This window comes from Nematostella vectensis, chromosome 11 (genome assembly GCF_932526225.1).
Source record: "Nematostella vectensis chromosome 11, jaNemVect1.1, whole genome shotgun sequence".
Classification (NCBI taxonomy): Eukaryota; Metazoa; Cnidaria; class Anthozoa; order Actiniaria; family Edwardsiidae; genus Nematostella; species Nematostella vectensis.
In genome coordinates this window covers 15,770,290-15,791,787 of record NC_064044.1, presented here as the reverse complement: position 1 = coordinate 15,791,787, position 21,498 = coordinate 15,770,290, and the positions used below count along the sequence as shown (strand labels likewise).

General features: G+C 43.2%; 1 protein-coding gene and 2 long non-coding RNA genes across 7 annotated transcripts in view; 2 read left to right on the top strand and 1 right to left on the bottom strand.

Moving 5' to 3' along the window:
- LOC5502460 overlaps positions 1 to 15,115 on the top strand; it is a 52,187-nt gene extending 37,072 nt beyond the window's left edge. For all 4 annotated transcript variants that reach the window (XM_048734052.1, XM_048734054.1, XM_048734053.1 and 1 more), the window contains 5 exons: positions 1,580 to 1,693; positions 1,977 to 2,090; positions 2,377 to 2,538; positions 3,224 to 3,557; positions 3,704 to 15,115. In XM_048734052.1, the coding sequence (XP_048590009.1) occupies positions 1,580 to 1,693; positions 1,977 to 2,090; positions 2,377 to 2,538; positions 3,224 to 3,557; positions 3,704 to 12,083 (9,104 nt within the window). In that variant the 3' untranslated portion in view covers positions 12,084 to 15,115. The remainder of the gene's footprint in view (positions 1 to 1,579; positions 1,694 to 1,976; positions 2,091 to 2,376; positions 2,539 to 3,223; positions 3,558 to 3,703) is intronic.
- A 732-nt stretch (positions 15,116 to 15,847) lies between these two features.
- Positions 15,848 to 21,216, bottom strand: LOC116609894. Its single transcript, XR_007314220.1, has 2 exons — positions 20,841 to 21,216; positions 15,848 to 17,440 (listed from the first exon to the last, which is right to left on the bottom strand). It is a non-coding gene; the product is annotated as an uncharacterized LOC116609894 (long non-coding RNA).
- LOC116609893 lies at positions 16,018 to 19,757 on the top strand. 2 transcript variants are annotated; one of them, XR_007314219.1, is made up of 4 exons: positions 16,020 to 16,155; positions 16,698 to 16,730; positions 17,386 to 17,897; positions 18,849 to 19,757. It is a non-coding gene; the product is annotated as an uncharacterized LOC116609893 (long non-coding RNA). The 2 variants fall into 2 exon arrangements; XR_004293180.2 differs by having other exon boundaries at positions 16,018 to 16,155; positions 17,386 to 19,757.
- Positions 21,217 to 21,498: the final 282 nt, after the last annotated feature.

Below are 21,498 nucleotides of genomic sequence, written 5' to 3'. Positions count from 1 at the left end.
AGGAACTTTGTCTCACATGCCAAATAGGTGAGTATCCATGTATGTGAATAGGAACTTTGTCTCACATGCCAAATAGGTGAGTATCCTGCATGTGAATAGGAACTTTGTCTCACATGCCAAATAGGTGAGTATCCATGTATGTTAATAGGAACTTTGTCTCCATGCCAAAAAAGTGAGTATCCTGCATGTAAATAGGAACTTTGTATCACATGCCAAATGAGTGAGTATCCTGCATGTGAATAGGAACTTTGTCTCAAATGCCAAATAGGTGAGTATCCATGTATGTGAATAGGAAATGTGTATCACGTGCCAAATAAGTGAGTATCTTGCATGTGAATAGGAACTTTGTCTCACATGCTAAAAAAATGAGTATCCATGTATGTGAATAGGAACTTTGTCTCACATGCCAAATAGGTGAGTATCCATGTATGTGAATAGGAACTTTGTCTCACATGCCAAATAGGTGAGTATCCATGTATGTGAATACGAACTTTGTCTCACATGCCAAATAGGTGAGTATCCATGTATGTGAATAGGAACTTTGTCTCACATGCCAAATAGGTGAGTATCCATGTATGTGAATAGGAACTTTGTCTCACATGCCAAATAGGTGAGTATCTATGTATGTGAATAGGAACTTTGTCTCACATGCCAAAGAGGTGAGTATCTATGTATGTGAATAGGAACTTTGTCTCACATGCCAAATAGGTGAGTATCCTGCATGTGAATAGGAACTTTGTCTCACATGCCAAATAGGTGAGTATCCATGTATGTGAATAGGAACTTTGTCTCCATGCCAAATAAGTTAGTATCCATGTATATGAATAGGAACTTTGTATCACGTGCCAAATAAGCGAGTATCCATGTATGTGAATAGGAACTTTGTATCACGTGCCAAATAAGTGAGTATCTTGCATGTGAATAGGAACTTTGTATCACATTCAAATAAGTGAGTATCCATGTATGTGGATAAGAACTTTGTTTCATGTGCCAAATAGGTGAGTATCCATGTATTTGAATAGGAACTTTGTATCACGTACCAAATAAGCGAGTATCCATGTATGTGAATAGGAACTTTGTATCACGTGCCAAATAAGTGAGTATCCACGTATGTGAATAGGAACCTTGTCTCACATGCCAAATAAGTGAGTATCCATGTATGTGAATAGGAACCTTGTCTCACATGCCAAATAAGTGAGTATCCACGTATGTGAATAGAAACCTTGTCTCACATGCCAAATAAGTGAGTATCCATGTATGTGAATAGGAACCTTGTCTCACATGCCAAATAAGTGAGTATCCATGTATGTGAATAGGAACTTTGTCTCACGTGCCAAATAAGTGAGTATCCATGCATGTGAATAGGAACTTTGTATCACGTGCCAAATAAGTGAGTATCCATGTATGTGAGTAGGAACTTTGTTTCGCGTGCCAAATAGGTGAGTATCCATGCATGTGAATGGGAACTTTGTTTCGCGTGCCATATAAGTGAGTATCCATGCGTGTAAATCTTTTTTTATCTTATTGTTCTTTCTATTTTTCCTTCTTCCCCCCTTATAAAGAACATTTATAATTTAAGGTGTCGACGAGTGTGCCGCTTCTCCTTGTCTCAATGATGGTACATGTATTGATGGTCCAGGAAATTACTCGTGTATTTGTAGTACAGGATTCCTCGGTCCAACGTGTGAGATAAGTAAGTATTTACAAATCGTTTTTTTAAACGACTTTCTTTGCCTTTGCCCATTTTCCTCTGTTTTGTTTGTTATTTGAAAACTTTCTTATGTAGACCAGCCAAATTACAAACATGTAAGACAACGCAAGGTGCCCACGATTGATTTGCTTTGGCTTGCTTTTATATCGTGCCGGCTTACTAAGTTATTTTGCTTCTGTTTTGTCCGTCTGTCCGTCCCTCCGTCCGTCCCTCCGTCTGTCTGTCTGGTTTTAATGCGGATCAAGAATGTTTTTTTATTCTCTAGATGTGGATGACTGTGCGAGTGAGCCTTGTCTTAATGGTGGTGCTTGTGTCGATGGCGCTAACAGCTACTTATGTAGCTGTACTGCAGGATACACTGGGATTAATTGTGAAACAGGTACGTAGCTTAAAATACATGCAATGTAAAGTTAAGCATAACAATGTCGAACTATGTTTAATTAAATGATAACGGGCTTTGCCTTTTTAAGAAACAAGCATTGATTTTTTGGAAAGCCAAATTCATTTTTAATAAACTAGTAATCATCGTTAATTCCCTATGTTAAGAAGCCTACAATATTAGAAGAAAACCCAATGGTCGTCTTTTTCAGCTCAATGATGGCCCTTATTTGTGAGATGCGCTTTTTCTCGAAATCTTACCTAAAGTATTTTTATTTTGTGTTTAGCGATTCGTGGATTTTTGGTACAGAGTACGAAGACTGTAACATATAACACTGTCCCTTTCATGGTGATAGAAGCGACAATCCCAGAAAGTGCACGAGCCATGAATACAAACTGGTGTGAGGACTACCAAATGCTCTGTCGCGCTTATAATAGGCGACCTGTCGGTAAGTGTCAAGATTCGGGTTCGTTCATTCTACTATAGAGAAATTGATATACGCAGAGCTCTAATCATGCGTATAAGATCTAATGAACTGATCATCAACTGAGAATCATACAATATGCTATAGTAAGGAATCATGTAATAACGACGTAATTGTAACATTTATCCAACCTTTACGTGGGGCGTAAAAATGCGTAGAAGCATCTTTACGCAACTTTTATGCTTGGCATAATGGCTTTACGAATGGAGTAAATAATTGTTACCCATCACCCTTTCTTGCTGTGTTCCGAATCGACTTTTACCCAAGTAATTTTAAAAGAAGTGCATAACTTTTGTTGAAGCACTATCATAATTGTCCTCAGTAGAAAGCTTTGCATATATCTCAAGAGGTATGTCAGACAAATGAAAATGTGCCAAATAGTGAACAACATTTATAGCGCTGGAACTGAAGTAGGAGTAATTGAAAATACAGAAAGATGTACTATTCATTAACCAAGCGCGAGGTTTGTACGGAGTATTGTATGTAAGTGCACAAGACACCAAGGCTTTGTCCGTATAGACCGAGCAAGCGAGGTTAATAACAGGTTAACAACTTTTTAACATAATCACGAGCACACAGCTAGCGATGGTAAAATGTAAATGTATCAAGCAATCATGAAAATTGTTTTTATTTTGAGCTATTTTTTCAGGTTGTGGTCGCTCCTTCAAAAACGACACCGCTATGACGTCATGCCGTGATCGATACAACGCCGTCATGTTGACGGGCGACCCTATTGGTTGTGGCTCGAGCTATCTCGCCTCGGCGGTTTCTCGGGCTGCAGGATACCCATACGCCAATGAGACGAACACGGTCGTGTTTGGCGAGTGTGACTCGATGTGCCCGCAAGTTCTAGACAATGATGACGCCTGTCCAGCCACTGTCCCGTGTCTGCGTAACGATTCAATTAGTCGTGCGGTGTTTGCTTTGTGTGCGAACAGTGACAGCAATTTTCAAGTTCTGAACCACAAGGACATTTTTTACAGGTATGTATTCTTGAAGAATGTGGTGTCGATATGATGATGATGGTAATAACCATATTAATTGAGGACTACTCGTATTGCATTCTTGTCTTGTACTGAGTCCTGATAAGCCAAGCCCTCCATACTACGATTATCTATTTTCTTTCAAGGAATGCTACTTACAAAGTCCTCCAGATGTACATGACTGGCCAGTACTCTCAGCATGAAACATGGTGCAGGGACTACCAGCGTCTGTGTGAGTCGTATGGTCTGCGACCTGTAGGAGCCAACAAGTTCGACTACGGTCATATCGTTGACTACGCTTCAGCAAGGGATGAGTATGATGCCGTTATGCCTTCTGATGTGTATTTTGGCAATAATCCTCGCAGCATATTTATAAACTTTGCCACAGAAGCTGGGTTCAGTGACGCCACCACGTTAAACACGTTCGGCTTCTACCATCCTTATTCTTCCTATTGCCAAAAGTCACTAACCTCAAACTATTATGGTCTCTATTATTTGTATTATACGAGTTCCACAGCTCACCGTTATACCGCATGTACGGATGGTGCCTCCGAGAGCGCCTTTAAAGTTCTAGAAACTCGCTCTACAACGTTTAGCTCCACCCCGTACCTCGCTCTACAAGTGAAGGTTCCAAGGGGGCTTAGAAGGAACTGGTGCCGGGAATACCAAGGGCTTTGCGAGTCTTACAATCTCCAACCTGTCACTTGTGACAGCGACTATACTACCTACCATGAGCATGCGCAGTGCAGGGATGATTACCGCGGTATGACTGCGCGAGGGTCAGCGGTTGGCTGCCCGCCACATGTCAACGTTTCTGTGGTAGCGAAGCAAGCTGGGTTTTCACGCGCAACTGCCGCCAACTCGTTTGCTTTGTACAAGTGCAATAAGTGCGAGGTGAAGGGGTTGCCTGAGACGTGCGAAGAAGACTTCGATATGCCTTGCCTGTCTTCCAACTCGACAGACGCGATTGCTTACACTGTTTGCGCAGCTACTGAAAGTGCGTTTACGATCTTACGCACGGCAAAAACCACGTACCGTGGTCAACCATATCTTGCATTCCACGTAAGACTTCCTGCCAACGGAGTGTCTCGATATAGCACTTGGTGCCACGAGTACCAAGAGCTTTGCGGACTTTATCACCTGAAACCAACTGGCTGCGGCTCATCCCACACCTGGACCCCGTACACCGATTGTGAGACTACGTATGGATCCGTTAGACCTCCTGGAAACGATCTAGATTGCAATCCTTCAGGTGGAGTATACGACATCGCAAGAGACGCCGGATTGAATCCGTATGCGACGTCATACTCATTTGCGTTTTACGCATGTTCAACGTATTGTACGAGTACTCTTCCCACCTCCGGCTGCTACTCCCCTTTGTACTGTCTAAGTACCGGTCATCCTAGGAGGGAGGCGTGGACTGTGTGTCGAGGGGAGGAGAAGCAAGCTTGGTCTATTCTTAGTAGTTCGAGTGCTGTGTACGAAAATCAGAACTATAAGGTGTTCCGCTTGAGTTTACCGGTGGATGGGAAATCTGGTGCGGAGAACTGGTGTCGGGAGTATCAAAATTTGTGCGCGAATTACGGACTTCGCCCTGTCGCAGACGGCAGATCTAGAATGGAAACAAAATCAAGAGTAGCTTGTCGGGACAAGTACAATGGATTGATGGATGACGCCGATGCCTTGGGCGGGCTCATAAATGGTAAAGTGGGGCATGTAGCATCGTTAGCTGGATACAGCGATGCCACAAGCGAAAACTCGTTTGGTCTACATAAGTGTCTGTCGTGCAGCCGTGTTCTCAGTGTCGAAACTGCGTCCTATTCGTTGTACCCTATTCACTTGGCCGTTCCCAACAGGGAAGTATATACCATATGTCGTGACACAGACAGTAAATTCCTTTTGCATCAAACAACACCATACATCTATCGTGGAACGGAGTTTCTGATTGTCAAGGCGGAAATTCCTTACGGTGATTTCTCGTCTAAGTACTCGAACTGGTGTGAGGATTATAGAGCGATGTGCCGCTCTTTTGGTAAGCTTCCCACCGGAATGGATGACAGTAGAGTTATAGATAACTCCATTTATTCAACGTGCAAGAGTTACCACTCTGTTATGCTCAAAGGGAGTATTCTAAGAGACTCTGCACCAAATTCGAACATCTTGGAAGTTATCCAACGCTCCAGAGTTCCCACTTTTATCGATACAAATAATGTATTTGGTTTTTTGCACTGCGACTCATCCTCCTATTGTCCGAGTACGGTAACTACGTCCTGCTATAATGGGCCCTACTGCTTACGGTCTTATGGTAGGAACTTGGTAAATACCGTCTGTGTGGACCCAGATTCCAACTTTAAACTTGTTGACATGCGAGAATATTCCCACCTTGGAAGAAAGTATAAGATCGTCCATGCCAACGTTCCTCAAAATGGTGTTTCGAAGCATGAAACCTGGTGCGACGATTACTTCCGGTTGTGTCGCTCCTTTTCGTCACTTCCAGTGACGTGTGGTGTCGATGCATGGCGAGCCCGCGATTCTTACCGATGTCGTGATGAGTTCGGGTCAGCGGTCTACGAAGAGAATGCAATCGCCTGTAACACAAGCGCAGCCGCTAATATAGCAGTTGCTGCAGGGTTTACTGCCGCCACCGCGGATAACACCTTAACCTTCAGGAATTGCAGCGCATGCGCAAAGACAGTCGGTGCCAGTCCCGACGACGCGGTGTTCCCGCTCCGTGCGGATTCTTCGGTGTATGTTATCTGCACCGACTCAGACAGCAACTTCGAAGTATTGGACTCCAAACGAGCTACCACAATGGGTGTGCCGTACACGGTTTTACTTGTGCGCACTCCTGTTGATGGGATTTCTAGGCACGAGAACTGGTGCCGGGATTACCAAACACTCTGCGCGACCTATGGGCAATTCCCAACTGGATGTGGCGCCTCGTACCAGTCCTCCTCTGGGTATAACACGTGCGCGTCAAAGTATAACTCGTCAATGCCGATACTCAATGACTTGAGCTGCGTTCCGTCAGACGGGATAAATTCCTTAGCATTCAGAAGTGGTTATACGGTATCGACGACTTCAAACGCATTCGGATTCCATCAATGTGATGATAGTTATTGCACTAACGTGCTCCCTACTTCAGGTACACACTACGCCTTATACTATGCCAACCGCGACACCTACACTCGCTACAAGCACACCGCTTGCACAGACAGGAAGACTGGGTTCGAGTATATACAACACGTGTTCGCCAGCATGGGAGATACCAAGTACCTCGTCGTCAAAACGAGGCTACCGAGTGATGGCACGTCCAAGTATGAGAACTGGTGCCGAGATTATCAGAAGCTATGCGAGGGGTTTGGCTGGCGTCCACTCGCATGCGGCACTGACATGAGACCCATCGATGAGCATCGCATGTGCCAGACGGAATACAATGCTGTCATGCCTTCGGATAACGCATTTGGTTGCCCTGCTAACCGCTCCATGCTGATTGACATAATAACTGCTGCTGGCTTTTCTAATGGCACTGAGAACAATACGTTTGCACTCAATTCTTGTGCCTCTTGTGTTAACGTTTTGCCCAACTCAAACACCAATAAGAATCTGTATGATATTAGAATGAGCGCAGCAGGAGGTAGCGACATCTATGCTGTCTGCATGTCCTCCGATAGTAACTTCCGTATTTCGGAAGTGAAGCCTGTGATATACAAAGGCTGGAGATATGCGTCTGTGAAAGCAATCGTGGATAGCGGCCGGAGATCGCAGCATGAAAACTGGTGCAGGGACTATCAACGAATGTGCGAGTCTATTGGTAAACGGCCTGTTGCTTGTGATCATTATTATTCAAGTACTCCAAGTCATTTTGACTGCCAAACAATATACGGCGCTACGATGCCTCGGAGTCGTGGCCACGCATGGTCTTGCAACTCTTACAACGATGTGTATCAAGTAGCGTATGCAGCCGGGTTCAGACCGGCGAGTTCTGTAAACGCCTTTGCTTTGTATAATTGTGCGGGCTGTCGTAAGACGCTATATTCGGGTTCAACATGCCAAACAGAACTGTACTGTATGCGCTGGGATACGCTTTCGAATAGAGAAGTACACACAGTTTGTGCGGACCCAGATTCAGAAATAGAGATTATCAGCAACCGTACTGTTACAGAGGGCAACAAAGAGTACTTGGTGCTCATGGCGAGAATCCCTGACCATGGTCAAGCGAGACACGAAGACTGGTGTCGAGACTACCAACGCATGTGCGAGACGTACGGCCGCAGACCACTAGCTTGTGGGCGCAAGTATATGCACGATAGCGAGCGCACGCAATGTCGTGACAAGTACAAGGGAATGATGTTCAGCGATGATGACACGGAATGTGAACAAAACGTTAAGGTGGCTGCCCTTGCACAGAAAGCAGGATTCACGCACGCGTCTCTCAATAACTCATTCGCGTTTAACGCTTGCGAGTCCAATGACTGTCCATTTCAGCTTCCGCATGAGGCCTCTCGCGTGTTTCATCGCGCGGGCACGAGTGTTGATCGTGTAGTCTACACTGTATGTGTGAATTCCGATAGCAACTTCGACATCATGGTGACCAGCCCGGTGTTATATAGCGGTCTCAATTTTCTTGGAATCAAAGCACGCCTCCCGATTAATGGGACATCGAAGTACGAAAACTGGTGCCGAGATTATCAGAAGCTTTGCGAGTCTTATGGCCTTCGCCCCACAGGTTGCGGATCTTCCTACCTTAGAATACACGACTATTCATCCTGTCGCGATCAGTACAACTCAGACATGCCGACAGCCGACCAGCTGAGTTGTAACACGGCGTCTAACTTAGACTCGGCCCTTAATTTAATGGCTAGTGACTCAACTACTAGCAACAGCTTCAGTTTTGACAAATGTACACCTGGGGATTGTGCTAAGACGCTTCCAGCATCGACTTGTTCCTCATCGCTGTACTGCATATCACAGGGCGTGTCTAGACGCGTCGTGCATACCATGTGTAAAGACACGGAGACCAATTTTAAGGTGATAGCGCAACGGGACATCACTTATTCCGGAAGGAACATTCTGGTGCTCAAAGTCAAGCTGAAGGACGGAAAAGGCGCGACTAGAAGCGTGTGCCTAGAGTATAAAATGCTTTGTGAGTCATACGGTAAACGGCCGCTGGCTTGCTCTAGGGCGTACGCCAATCAGCATCGCTTTTCGCGTTGCCAGGAAACATACAACGCCGTTATGATGGACTTTGATGAGTGCCCGCTGAACACACTCATTGCAGATCTAGCCGACTACGCTGGGTTTCCCGACGCCAGTGCGAGCAATTCCTTTGCGTTTCACAGCTGCAACGAGAGCGCATGCGCAGCCACACAGCTAAACGATACGGGCTGCGACGACTCGTTATTCTGCGGCAGCAGGCAGAAGGGTCAGCGGGAGCTGTACACGGCATGCGCATCATCCGATACCAACTTTGATGTTGTGATGACCAAAGACGAGACTTATTCTTCCGTGCAGTTCAAAGGTATCAAGGCACGCGTCCCAGCACACGGGAGGTCCCTCCACGAAAACTGGTGCAAAGACTACCAGGTTCTCTGTGAGTCCTACGGAACGAGACCCACCGGATGTGGCGCTAGTTCAATGTCTAAGTATGCATACGCCAGGTGTGCCCGTGAGTACCACTCAAACATGCCACCTGGTAACAACTTCGGTTGTACGGCCACGGCCAACGCCATATACATTTTGCAGAGCTTATCGCCTTATATTACAGGAGTCACAGACACCAATACCTTTCTGTTTGACTCATGTAACCAGACCTCATGTAATCAAGAACTCCCATCTTCCGGCTGCCATGGCTCGATGCCGTGTCTGAACACTAACAGTTTACGACGGGAGGTTTATACTGTCTGTCGAAAGGACTATGAAACCAATTTCCAAGTTCTTGCTACAAAGAAAATCGCGCACCGCGGCGTGCCATTCTTAGTGGTCTACACTCGGCTCCCATCTGGGAGGTATTCCAAGAAAAGTAACTGGTGCTATGAATACAAGGCGCTTTGCAACTCATATGGGATGCAGCCTACCGGGACTGGGCATGCGCACTCAAGCAATACCATTTACTCAAGTTGCGCTACATATTATGGATCCATTATGTTGCCTGGCAACCAGTTGGGACTTGATCCGAAAGAAAGGGTGGCTCACATTGCTAGGCTAGCGGGATTTCATAATGCAACGAGTAGCAACTCCTTCGCTTTCCTTCGTTGTGATTCATGCAGTAACCTGCTTCCGACCAGCGGCTGCCACGCATCTCTGTCATGCGCCAGTACTCACCCGAGGCACCAAGAAGTCTACACAGTCTGCACCTCTGTTGATCATAGCAGCTTCAGCGTGATGGACAGTAACACCTACCTGCATAACGGCGTGCGCGTGACAGTTATCAAAGCAAGGCTGCCTTCTGATAAAATATCACGCCACGAATCCTGGTGTCACGATTATGAGAGATTGTGTGACCACTTCGATGGACGTCCCGTGACTTGTGCCGCAAACTCTACCTTCAAAGCGTCGCACAATGCAGCCATGACTAACGCAATTGGTTGTGACTCTCCTCAGGGAGCCACTCAAGTAATTTCCGCAGCAGGATTAGGGACGGTAAACCAAGAGAATTCTTTTATTTTTGGCGAGGACGGCAACTGTTCTAAGGAACTTCAAAACAAAGAGTGCAACCAATCCCTCCCTTGCCTCAAGTATGACACTTGGTCAAGAGAAGTCTACACTTTATGCCTAAACAATAAACAACCCTACAACTTTCAGGTCGTTAACAAAAGCGAGACTGTATACAAATTTAAGGAATTCTTAGTGATTGAAGCGAAAATAGCGAAGAAAGGAAAATCGAGTCAGGAAAACTGGTGTCGCGATTACCAAAGAGTTTGCGAGTCTTTTGGGAGTGTACCATTCGGGTGCAGACAATACCCGGCATGCACCCTGCGGTACAACGCTTATTCTTACGGAGGTAATTTCCCTGCGTGTCCTCTGGAGAGTACCGGGGAGATAGCTCGTCAGGCAGGCTTTAGCGAAGCTACAGATGACAGTACCGTAACGTTTAGTTCGTGTTCCCCTAAGGACTGCCCGCGGGATTTGTACACAGACTGCGATACATCCTCGGGTGGACTATGTAACCTGCGTAACCGGTCTGACCAGTCCGTCCACGTGATCTGTACCAAGCAGGAAAAATTCGAGTTGCGAGGCTCCAAGCAAGTTGCCTACAAAGGCCGTGTGTTCAAGATCCTCAAAGCAAGAGTTCCTCCCGGCCAAAACTCCACATATAGTTGGTGTGTAGAGTACACGAAAACTTGTAAAAAGCTGTTGCTTAGGCCCGTTGCGTATATCGCCGACAAGAGCGACAAGGGACAGGAATGCTTATTCAGCCAAGAGGCCGTTGTTTTACGCGAACATGAAATGCTTCCTGTGGATGATCTAGCTACTGCAGCGGGGTTTGTCAACGCCACCAAACTGAACTCTTTCGTTTACTCGAGTTGTTCTGGTTGCAGCAAGACGTTCTCTTGTGGCGGACCATTCAACTGTGTACCATCGCTGTCGACTCCCGAGTTCGTTTACTTCGCTTGCACAAGAGACCTGCCAATCAGCAACTTTGACGTCATATCAACGCGTCACGTCACCTTACAGGACATCCCATATTTGGTCATCCATGCTGCGCTGCCACACCACGCACAGTCACGCAACAGCGACTGGTGTCACGATTATGCAATGTTGTGCTCACACTACGGTCTCCATCCGTTGACTTGTAACCATGACAACCCTAATAATACTGACATCAGCAAATGCGTCGGCCGCTATAATGCCCTTCTGTCACATGACTCCACTCTAACCTGTCCCGCAACTGATCGCGTGGTTGAGGCCGCTAAGGCTGCCGGGTACACGGAGGCTACAGCTGAGAACAGCTTTTTCCTCTACCGATGTTCGAAGTGCTCCAAGACGATCGATATTACTATAAACCAGGGACTGTACCCACTGACTATGCAAGCAGACGTCATGCATGAAGTATACACCGTGTGCACTCGTGATACACGCTACAACTTCAAGGTCATGGAGACCCGGCCTGTCCTATACAACGAGATTGAGTTACTGGCCTTCCGCGTGAGGCTACCGCGATTCAACATGATGTCCAGGCAGGATACATGGTGTCACGATTACCAGCTGTTGTGCCAGGCATATGGTCGCCGCCCTGTCGGTCACTCAGCCGAGGAATTGACCAATCCAGACCGAGATGAGTGCAGGTCGCGATACAATGCGTTCTTCCCTGCTAACCGTGAGTTGGGGAGTACAGAGGCGCGGGGAGGCGTCATGAATGCTGCACAGTTAGCGGGATTTGCCGCAGCCACCACCACCAACTCATTTGCATTCCATGATTGCAAATATTGCTCGAAGTTTCTCCCGCAAAGCACCACGTCCTCAGCGGGACTTTATTGTCTGATCGATTCAGGGGATGCAGAGTTTTATACAATTTGTGTCTAAGTTTTCAAAAGTTCTTGTGCCTTTTACTGCAAGTTTTTGACAATTCTTGCTAATGATTCCCTAATCAAAAACTGCTTCCTCAATTCAGTCAAATTCCAAACCCTTGATGCAATTACGCCCATCTAATGGAATAAAGCGATTTACGGCCGTAGTTTGTCAGTCCTCAACGCCATTTTAGAGTTCTCATAAATGCAGTTAATATTACCAACCAAAACCTGATTTAAAAAAACAAATACAATGGTGGCTCCCCTTTCTCACCATCTTCTTTCCGTGAACACCTTTGGATCAGTAGTCACGTGATTGACTCTTCGCCAACTTGTGAATCAATAGTCACGTGATTGTGCCTCTCCGCCAAATTGTGGATCAGTAGTCACGTGATTGTGACTCTTCGCCAACTTGTGGATTAGTAGTCACGTGATTGTGACACTTCACTAACGTGCGGGTCAACAGTCACGTGATTGTGACATTTAGCCAACGTGCGGGTCAATAGTCACGTGATTGTGACACCATCAACGTGCGGGTCAACAGTCACGTGATTGTGACACTTCGACAATGTGTGAATCAATAGTCACGTGGTTGTGACACTTCACCAACATGCGGGTCGACAGTCATGTGATTGTGACACTTCGACAATGTGTGAATCAATAGTCACGTGATTGTGACTCGTAATCATCATTGGATCGATAGTCAAGCCACTCGTCCATCAAAGCTGCGATGTCACCAATATTTACTTCCGGTCGATTGCGTAACAATCTCTGTTAATTTTTAACGGAAAACGCGAAAAAATACTGCAAAATTGTAAAAGCAGTGTGTCTATTGGAAGTTTCTTTGAGGATGTTACTGATAATTTAGAGCGGAAAGCCTGTTAAATATCGCGATTCTGATAGATTCTTTTGTCTCTAGTCGGTTGAAATTTCCACCGGAAGTAAAACTGGTGCTATTGCCGCTTTATGTAAGCCCATCATTCGGTTGCGATATAATCATCTTCGCTTAAAGGGGACGTGTTAATATTGGTGAGTTTGTTACATGGGCTACTTTATGAGTTTTTCGTGGGCAACGGTCGACATTCCACAATTAGAGGGACAGGCACTTACCTGTATAATATAATTCCAGTTGTCGACATCCCCCTATTAGAGGGACGGACACTTACCTGTATAATATAATTCCAATGCATGTATGGTTTTGAATCCAGTGGCGGATCCAGGGCTGTGGGGGGAGGGGGGGGCTTCTCGCCGCCCTTTCAAACATGTGTTGTCCCTGGTCCTAAAAGGTCGATGGGAGACTGGTGCGAGCACGCGTAAATTCTTCTGCAGTGAAAGACGAAGGTTCATGGGGTCGATTCAAAACGGCTTCCACGAAAGACGAATCTTTTTTACGTTCGGTTTTACCATAACCTTATTTTAGCGTTCGGTTTTACCGTTACCATGTTAGCGTTCGGTTTTAGCGTTAACTTTTAGCGTTAGGTTTAACCATTACCTTTTTAGCGTTCGGTTTTAACGTTACCTATACGTTTGATTTGCGCGTTACCCTTTGAGTGTGTTGCTCCTGCGCCCGCTGTTATATGTTCTCAGCGAATTACGTATTAGGGCCTGGTCACATGAGACCGTTGTCTTGGGAGTCCACTAGAGCGCCTTTTAAAGCAAACATGATATGGAAACTTAATTCTAAAAGGAGTGTATGGGAGCTAAAAACCACAAGTGTACCTCCCGGCCCTTCTTCAAGATGTCCCCCCCTTCTCCCTGGATCCGCCCTTGTAATATATAAATATGTTAAAAGTATTTCACATCCAGTAAAATAGACAAAACGCATGATGAGGGGGTATAGAGAATAGTTAACCAAGTATATGTGAATAAAACAACGCGAACTTCATAGTTAAGTTCAAGTTTCAAAGAGCTCCACTCAAATTCTAATCAGAGCCAATCACAGGCTTTGCTCGTTAGCTGAAGGACAGTGTGAAAAAAGCAAACACTACTCACATAATCTCCAACCTTTCATTTGGGATTCCTGTGATTGTCTGTGAATAGAAAGAGGGGGACTCTGCTCTAACCAACCATCCCACAAGAAACAGGCCCGTACCCAGGGGTGTTGCAAGGAAATGCAAATCAACCCCGTCCCCCACCTGCAACGGCCGAAGGTCCACTTTCGGTTCTTAATAGACGTGCTTAGACGAAACTATAAAGCATAAGCTAGATCAGTCTGATATGTAGCCTAATCCGACAATAAACATCCCATGGAGATACTGCAAAGGCATACAAAATCGCTTTTTTTAGGGGGGGGGGGTGGTCAGATTTTTATCAGAGACCTCCCCCCCCTTTTCGGAAAAATTATGTCCACTTTTCGGATTTCGCACCCCCCCCCCCCCCCCAAGAAAAGTCTTGGGTACGGGCCTGAGGAAACAAAAAGTTTTTTAGTCGAATTCGTTGTTGCGCGATGTCGGTGAATCCAAAATCTTTGCCTCGTTTAGAAATAGCGAGTAGTCAATCAACCGCCAAAACCAATCAATGGCTTTCATGTTTTCACTGTCGCGTCATAAATCATTTGACTGCACACAGCAAGGACTGCACAGAGCAAGGGAATTGATTGGTCGAGCTGGTGTAATTGACTACGCGTTATTCCCAGAAAAAATAGATTTGGATTCTCGGTCGCGCAACAACGAATTCTGCAATAACTCGGACGTTTAGTAAAATCACTAAGATTGGTACTAAGAACAACACTCAACAGGTCTTAATTAAGTCCTTTAGGAGATCAGGATTCAGTCATTTATACGTTACTCGTGTGCCACTGCGGGTACAACGAGAAATATCGCCGAGATAATTGTGCATGAAAAGTGAAACTATTTTAAATTGCAGGATATAATGATTTTGGAGCGCTTATACCTGCATATAATAGTATATTAGGATTACAGTTCTTAATGGGCTTGGAAAACAAGAAAAATATACTGTCACACATAAGCCCGATTTTAAGTGTTGACACCGATGTTTTCAAAGACCAAGAAAATAATGCATGATAATAAATCAGTAAATATAAAGCTGTCTTACAGTGTCGGTTTGTTTTGAATGTTCGGGAGGCGGAACGGTCCAAAAAGTGGAGACTGGGAAGGAGGGGGGGGGGGGGGGGTGGGGTTTGAAGTGACGGGGGGTGGGATGGAGGGATTGTGATGTCGAAGAGGGGGTACCTTGGATTGCATGGTCTGGATGGAGTGGGGGGGGAGGGTCTGCATGTCATTAGTCAGTTAAAAATTTCCATAAACTGTCAGGAGTAGGTAAGAATTATCGGTCTTTGTCGGTAGTCGGTGAACCTAAACTAGTATTCGCTCTTGTAACTGATTTTATGTATAAACAAGATTAAACATTATTTAGGATTGATAAGTAATTAATAGCTTATTGATATTATATTAATTATGGGTTAATAATTGACTGAAAAGTTGATGCAACAGGAAATACATTCAGTGCAGATTCTGAAATGGCCGAATTTAAGTAGATCGACGATGGAAGTATAGACTAAAAATACCGGTTATAATAAAATGTCGGTAGTCGGCAAATATTTTTTTGTCACTAATCACTAGTTATTTTCATGTTTTGTCGGTAGTCAGTTACTTTTTAAGCCATTTGTCGCTAGTCGGTTAACCCCATCCAGACCCTGGGGATTGGGATTGGCATAGAGTACACATAAAAATAATAACAACAGTAAAAAAAAAAATGTAATATATCTTCTTTTATCAAGAATCGCGTATACATCAAGTCGAGGTCGTCATCTTGTTTTTATTTTGTTTGTTTCTTTATTTGTTTTTATTTTTCTATCACATTTCCTCGATCCTGGGCGCTACTGTGAGATACTTCGCGTTATCAGCTCAGAATATTTCCTTTTCTAGAAACAGAAATATGGCGGCCTAAATGGATTATGACGTCATCATTCAAGCCCCTCGCCTTTTACCGCCGGGAAGATATATTTTTCGCTTTAAAAGCTTTTTCCCGTCGAGTTTTGCAATTTTAGAGCAGCCAGTGTGTTAGATCATCTTCCTAAGATATCTCGTGCAAGGCGTCGAAGCGATGGAGTAAAAATATGGAAGATGGTGAGTATTTATTCGAAGGGAATTGGAGCTCTGCAGCGCCATGTTTGCCGATTTCGAACCCAAATACATGTGGAAATTTGCCAAGATCTCTCTACAATAATTTTCTGGGCTTAGAAAAAATTATTCTGAGAATAAGGAGTTATGTAGCTTTCGAAATCGGTATGTCTTTATATGGGACGCGACGCCAGTTGCTGGGACGTTTGGTTTCTTTAAACAATTTCGTGTTGAGCTCTGCACATCACCGACATAAGTATAGGGAAACAAAGTGCCCTTCCCTGCACTGCCAAGTGGACTGCTTCTTTTGATAGCTAGCCTAGCCGTATTTATTGCTATCATTTTTTTGCTTATACAGCGCTGCCAAAGTTTATTATTAAATAGCTGAATTGAGTAAAAATAAAATAAAATTAGTGTGTGAGGCTGTAGTTTCAGTTGGCTCCTCTGCAATAAGGCCATCATAAATAATAAGCTACTGTACTCTATAAATCAAATTGAAAAGAAACCCCTTCCTCTTTTCTAAATATAATTGTTACAATTTATTTCAGATATTGACTATGGCAAAGAAGATGAAGATATAAGTAAGTAAATATAATATATAGATTTAGGCACTGCCTAAAAGTGGAGCCAGCATACATTCAATTTGAGCCATATCATAATGAATGTGAATCACCATGAAGACTTCTGAATGAAGATAAGATATAGGTGCTAAGAAAACCTGGTAGTCTCTTCAATGAGTTTGTATATATATATATATTTACTAGCAGATACTTGAGATAGTTATATAAATATATATGTATATATGTATGTTTTTAATTTTCTTTAATTTGGAAAAACTTCTGTTGTTTATGGAGGCAGCTGTATGGAGGTATAATGGATTAAGGAAAATTGAAGAATTGAAGCTGAATTATAGTTTCTAACAGCAAAAATGGGTGCTTTCTTTATTCTTTCCAACATTTAAAACAATATTTGCACCCATCAAGTACATCTCCCTACTCCCATTTAGCCCAAGCACATCTCCCTACCCCCCATCTAGCCCCTAAGGAGTGAATGAAATAGACCATTCTAACTTGGTTTCAAAATTCATTATATTAGTCTGGTCCAGTATTTTATAACAAGTTTTCATTTGCAAAACTATTATCTATCTTTTTGTTACTCAAGTTGTCCTACTTTTCCCTTAGCTGCATTAAATTAATGCAGCAATATGCAATACCTTATATGTACATCCTGCCCTAGCATCATGTCCCCAAGCTGGCAGCTTGTTTGGAGCTTCTCTTGTGGGTGGACTCACCTAAAAAAGTTTGGAAAACAGCATTTGAGTCAAAACTGTATGAAACATTGAGGTGCCCAGGGATATTCAAGATAACTTCATGTGGAATATTGTAAAAAAGGATCATAGGCATAAAGGGAAATTTGTAGGTAAAATAACCTTAAATATGAAACTTTTTTTCTAGAGTCAAACCAGAATTTTATGACAGTAAAGTATCTTATGGTCATGTCAAATGTTCTTTGTATTCACAAAATTACTAATACCGGTCCTTGATATCTTCCACATAAGAAAGCTGGAGTAAATAATTAATTTAGGAATTGTTCACTTGGTATTAGTTGGAAGGTTCAAATCAAAGAAAGTTTAAAAACAAATCATCGATCGTTTCACTAAGTAGCTTATTTCTAAGTACCACAAGATTTCCCTATTCTTTTTATGGAACTATGGATGAACAACCTAGCTGAATTACTAGTTAGGTAAGGTTCAAGGAGGATTTAAAGCTCCCAAAATGCCTTGCGCGCGTGTACCTCATTATAAATTCAGGTTAATTATTTATCGAGAGGCGATTTCCGGCGGAAAAAGGACGTGCCTTCAAAGCGTTTTTATTCATCGCATGGTTATAGGAGGTGAGTTTGACTTTCACTCATGTTTTTATATACTTGTTTCATGCCTTTCAAAGGATTAGCAACAAGAAACACAATGCAAGGTAGAACATGCGAGACGGCTGAAGTGTTGCATTGTGTTACCGCATAGTCGCTATTGTTTGTTGATCTTTCCTTTGACCTCGGATTAAAATTGCTTTTGCGCCCTCCTCATTGGGTACTTTAAGGAATGCATTATTCCATGCGTTAGTTTTTAAGTCACACAACATGAATTATTCAAAAGTACCCAAAAGTACCCAGGTTAAACAGCATCGGGGAAGTTTCAAAATAAACCTTTTTTTTTGCGCTAACAGTGGATAGCTGTCGTGACATTTACCTCAAAATGGTTTCCCGTCAAAAGTGTTTCCCTTCAATCAGTCAAAAGACGCTTATATCGATATCTCACACACTCACCGATAATCGACTAGAGCTAATGATCGAGAGAAAAGCAGGGCTTGCAACATTTTTTAGTTTGTTTTCATTCTCTGTCGTCCAAAGGATTACACAAGCCCGACGAGTATTGGCCTCGACAGGAAAGCTAAAATGCGCCAGCGACGTATTTATTTGCAGACAAGGAAATCCCTGCACTGTCATAAAACGATTCTCTTTGATGCAGTGAAGATAAATGACACTATGCAGGTTGAGGGTCTAAAGTTGATAAGACGCGGACAGCATCGGCAGCCATTTTTCTGCCTTGGTCACGAAACAACCTGGTCACGCAAGCTCGGCGGTTGATAATACGTTTTGCGCGCGCAAAGCATCATGGGAGCTCTCAATCCTCCTTGGGTAAGGTTTATACTTTTAATAAGCTTAAATAAATAAGTTAAGTAAAGTAAGTACTTAAATGCTTGAGTGGGTAAACTTAAATTTGGGTGCTAGAAAAATGTCAACACAAGGAGTTTTTATCCTGCGAAACGTTAAAAATAGTCTTACTTGCCTCCTGATTATGTGGCTTTCAACATTAATGGAGATTTGCACCCCAGCCTCTGCTACGGCCCTGCCCCTGGACCCCTTGTTGAAAATAGGTTTTCTAGTAATAACATGTTTTCTAGCAAGGGAAGGTTTTCTACTTTTAGTATGATCAGAGTATAAACCAAGAACATGGATGAAGGTTGGTTAAAAAGTTTCTACGTATTAAATCCCCAGAGCTAACACAGTATTATACTTCTGGGTTTTTTAATTCACACTAAAACATAATATAAGACACAGCATTTTGTGCATTCAAAAGGTGCAATAGGCTTTTGAAATGAGAGGGGATCTATGATTATTTCACATCACTTTTATGTATGGTGCTTGATTGTAAAAATTGTATGATTGGACAAATTATGTCCACTTTTCTCCCATTTACTCTGACTAAAAATACAGACTGAATACTACCCCCCCCCCCCCCTTCCAACCCATCCCTGGGAAATTATCCCTCTAACCTTCAAGGCATATAAATCCTAAGCCCATTCAGCCTTTCCGCTATCAAGTCATAGCCCATTGATGCTCCAGGGACATTGTCAAATATTTAAATTAAAGAGTTATACACAAGATGGGCTGGTTGGTACAAGCCAAGCAAAAAAAAAAAAAAAAAAAAAAACTGTGACTTCTATTTGTTTTATTTGATATTCTGTGTACCACATGCTTTTTGTGTGTAGGAGATGAGTTGATTTAAGCTTATACCACTATTAAGTCATTGAAATAAATATGAAATACTTTATGTGTCAAGTCATTTTCTGCAGTGGCTGATCCAAGTGTGGTTCTGTGGTCCAATGGTCCAATCCTTTTTAAGCACAAAGCTATTGTAATAGTTTTCATAAATTGAATCGCCTCTGAAAAATTCTAGACCCACATTGAGCTTTTGACAACGCCTGCACAGGGCAATTTGAATACTGAATGTTCATGATCGACCGACAAACTCGGACGGGCTGCATATATAACTTAATGAGACACACCGTAAGGCATGTATTTATGCATGCATTTTGAGCTTTGGAGGACGCAACGAAAACCATTTGCAGTACTGAGTAGTCAACTCCAGGGTCAAGAATTCATGCCTGATTGTCCAACGTTAGCTGTGCCTTCGAATTCGGGTGTCTACAAAACGAAGACCTAAAACCTGTGACCCCAAAAGCTACGATCCCTAAAGCTACGACCCCCCCCCCAAAAAATTCAGTTATTATTTAGTCTACCTTTTGTTTCCCAAATGGCTACACAGCGCGAAAGGTTCATATGGAATCAGTGATCCTAATGAGGTAATTCAGCAAATTTTGTTGTGCTTTTCATGGAGGAAATATTCTTATGTGCGCGCCAATGTCAATGAACAATTTTAATCGTCGTTTATCAGTTGCCCCATTCAAATTGTAGTTGCACTCACTTTTCAGACACGCTCCTTTGCCCGAAAAATTATCCCAAAACCTTTCCCGGTAACCTAACAGACCCAGCAATTACCGGTTATTTAGAAAAATGCCCCCAGAGAAGTTTTCGAACTCCCTGGCGAGGAAGAGCGTTTATCAAAACAAAGCTTTTGCGTAGCGTGCCGATACGGGTTCCCGACATAATTTCCAAAGTTTATGAATAGATTGGCTAAATAGTTATTGAAATCCTTGTTTTGTCGATATCTGTAGACAACTTGCACCCCAAAACTTGCTGATGATTCAGGGTATAACCTCAGGTCTAAATCTACATCGTATCAGAGGCCTATCAATACGAGTCGTTTCAACGAGTTCGTTACTGTTAAATATGCTTATTACATTTAAATTAATTGTACTTTGTTGTAGTGCGTACTTGTATCTCTGACTCACCTGTAATCCAGTCTATACTTTGAGAGGTTGAATTAAACTTATTATTACTTTCATGTTTCTCATAATATATAATTGAACACGAAGTTGCGTATAAGGATTTGATCTAAGGATTTAATTACACAGATACTTTTCATGTTTATGGTATGACATTTCTTTCCTGCTTCGAAAAATCTAAGCTGCTGATAAATGCCGAAAACAAACTTATAATTGTTAAACAATGAAGCAAATTAATAATGACGCTATTTTTTATAGTGCTAAAGTATTGAGTTAAATTTTACTTTTGTATCTAATAAGCGATTGTCACGAACGGTCTTCAAATAGTAGCCGTCACACGAGAGGTTTTGTCACGAGTGGTTGTCACGAGTGGTTGTCACCAGTGGTTTTGTCACGAGTGGTTGTCACCAGTGGTTGTCACGATTGGTTGTCACCAGTGGTTGTCACCAGTGGTTTTGTCACGAGTGGTTGTCACGAGTGGTTGTCACGAGTTGTTGTTACATGTGGTTGTCACCAGTGGTAAAAAACGTTTTGAGTCTAGTAGAATAATTTTGCAAAGCTGTTTATATTTTTAGGCGCACTGTGACAGCTAAATGTCAAATCATTTGACAGAGATGAAACCTGATTGGTTGGAAGGAAATCCGATAAAATAATGTAAGCCTTG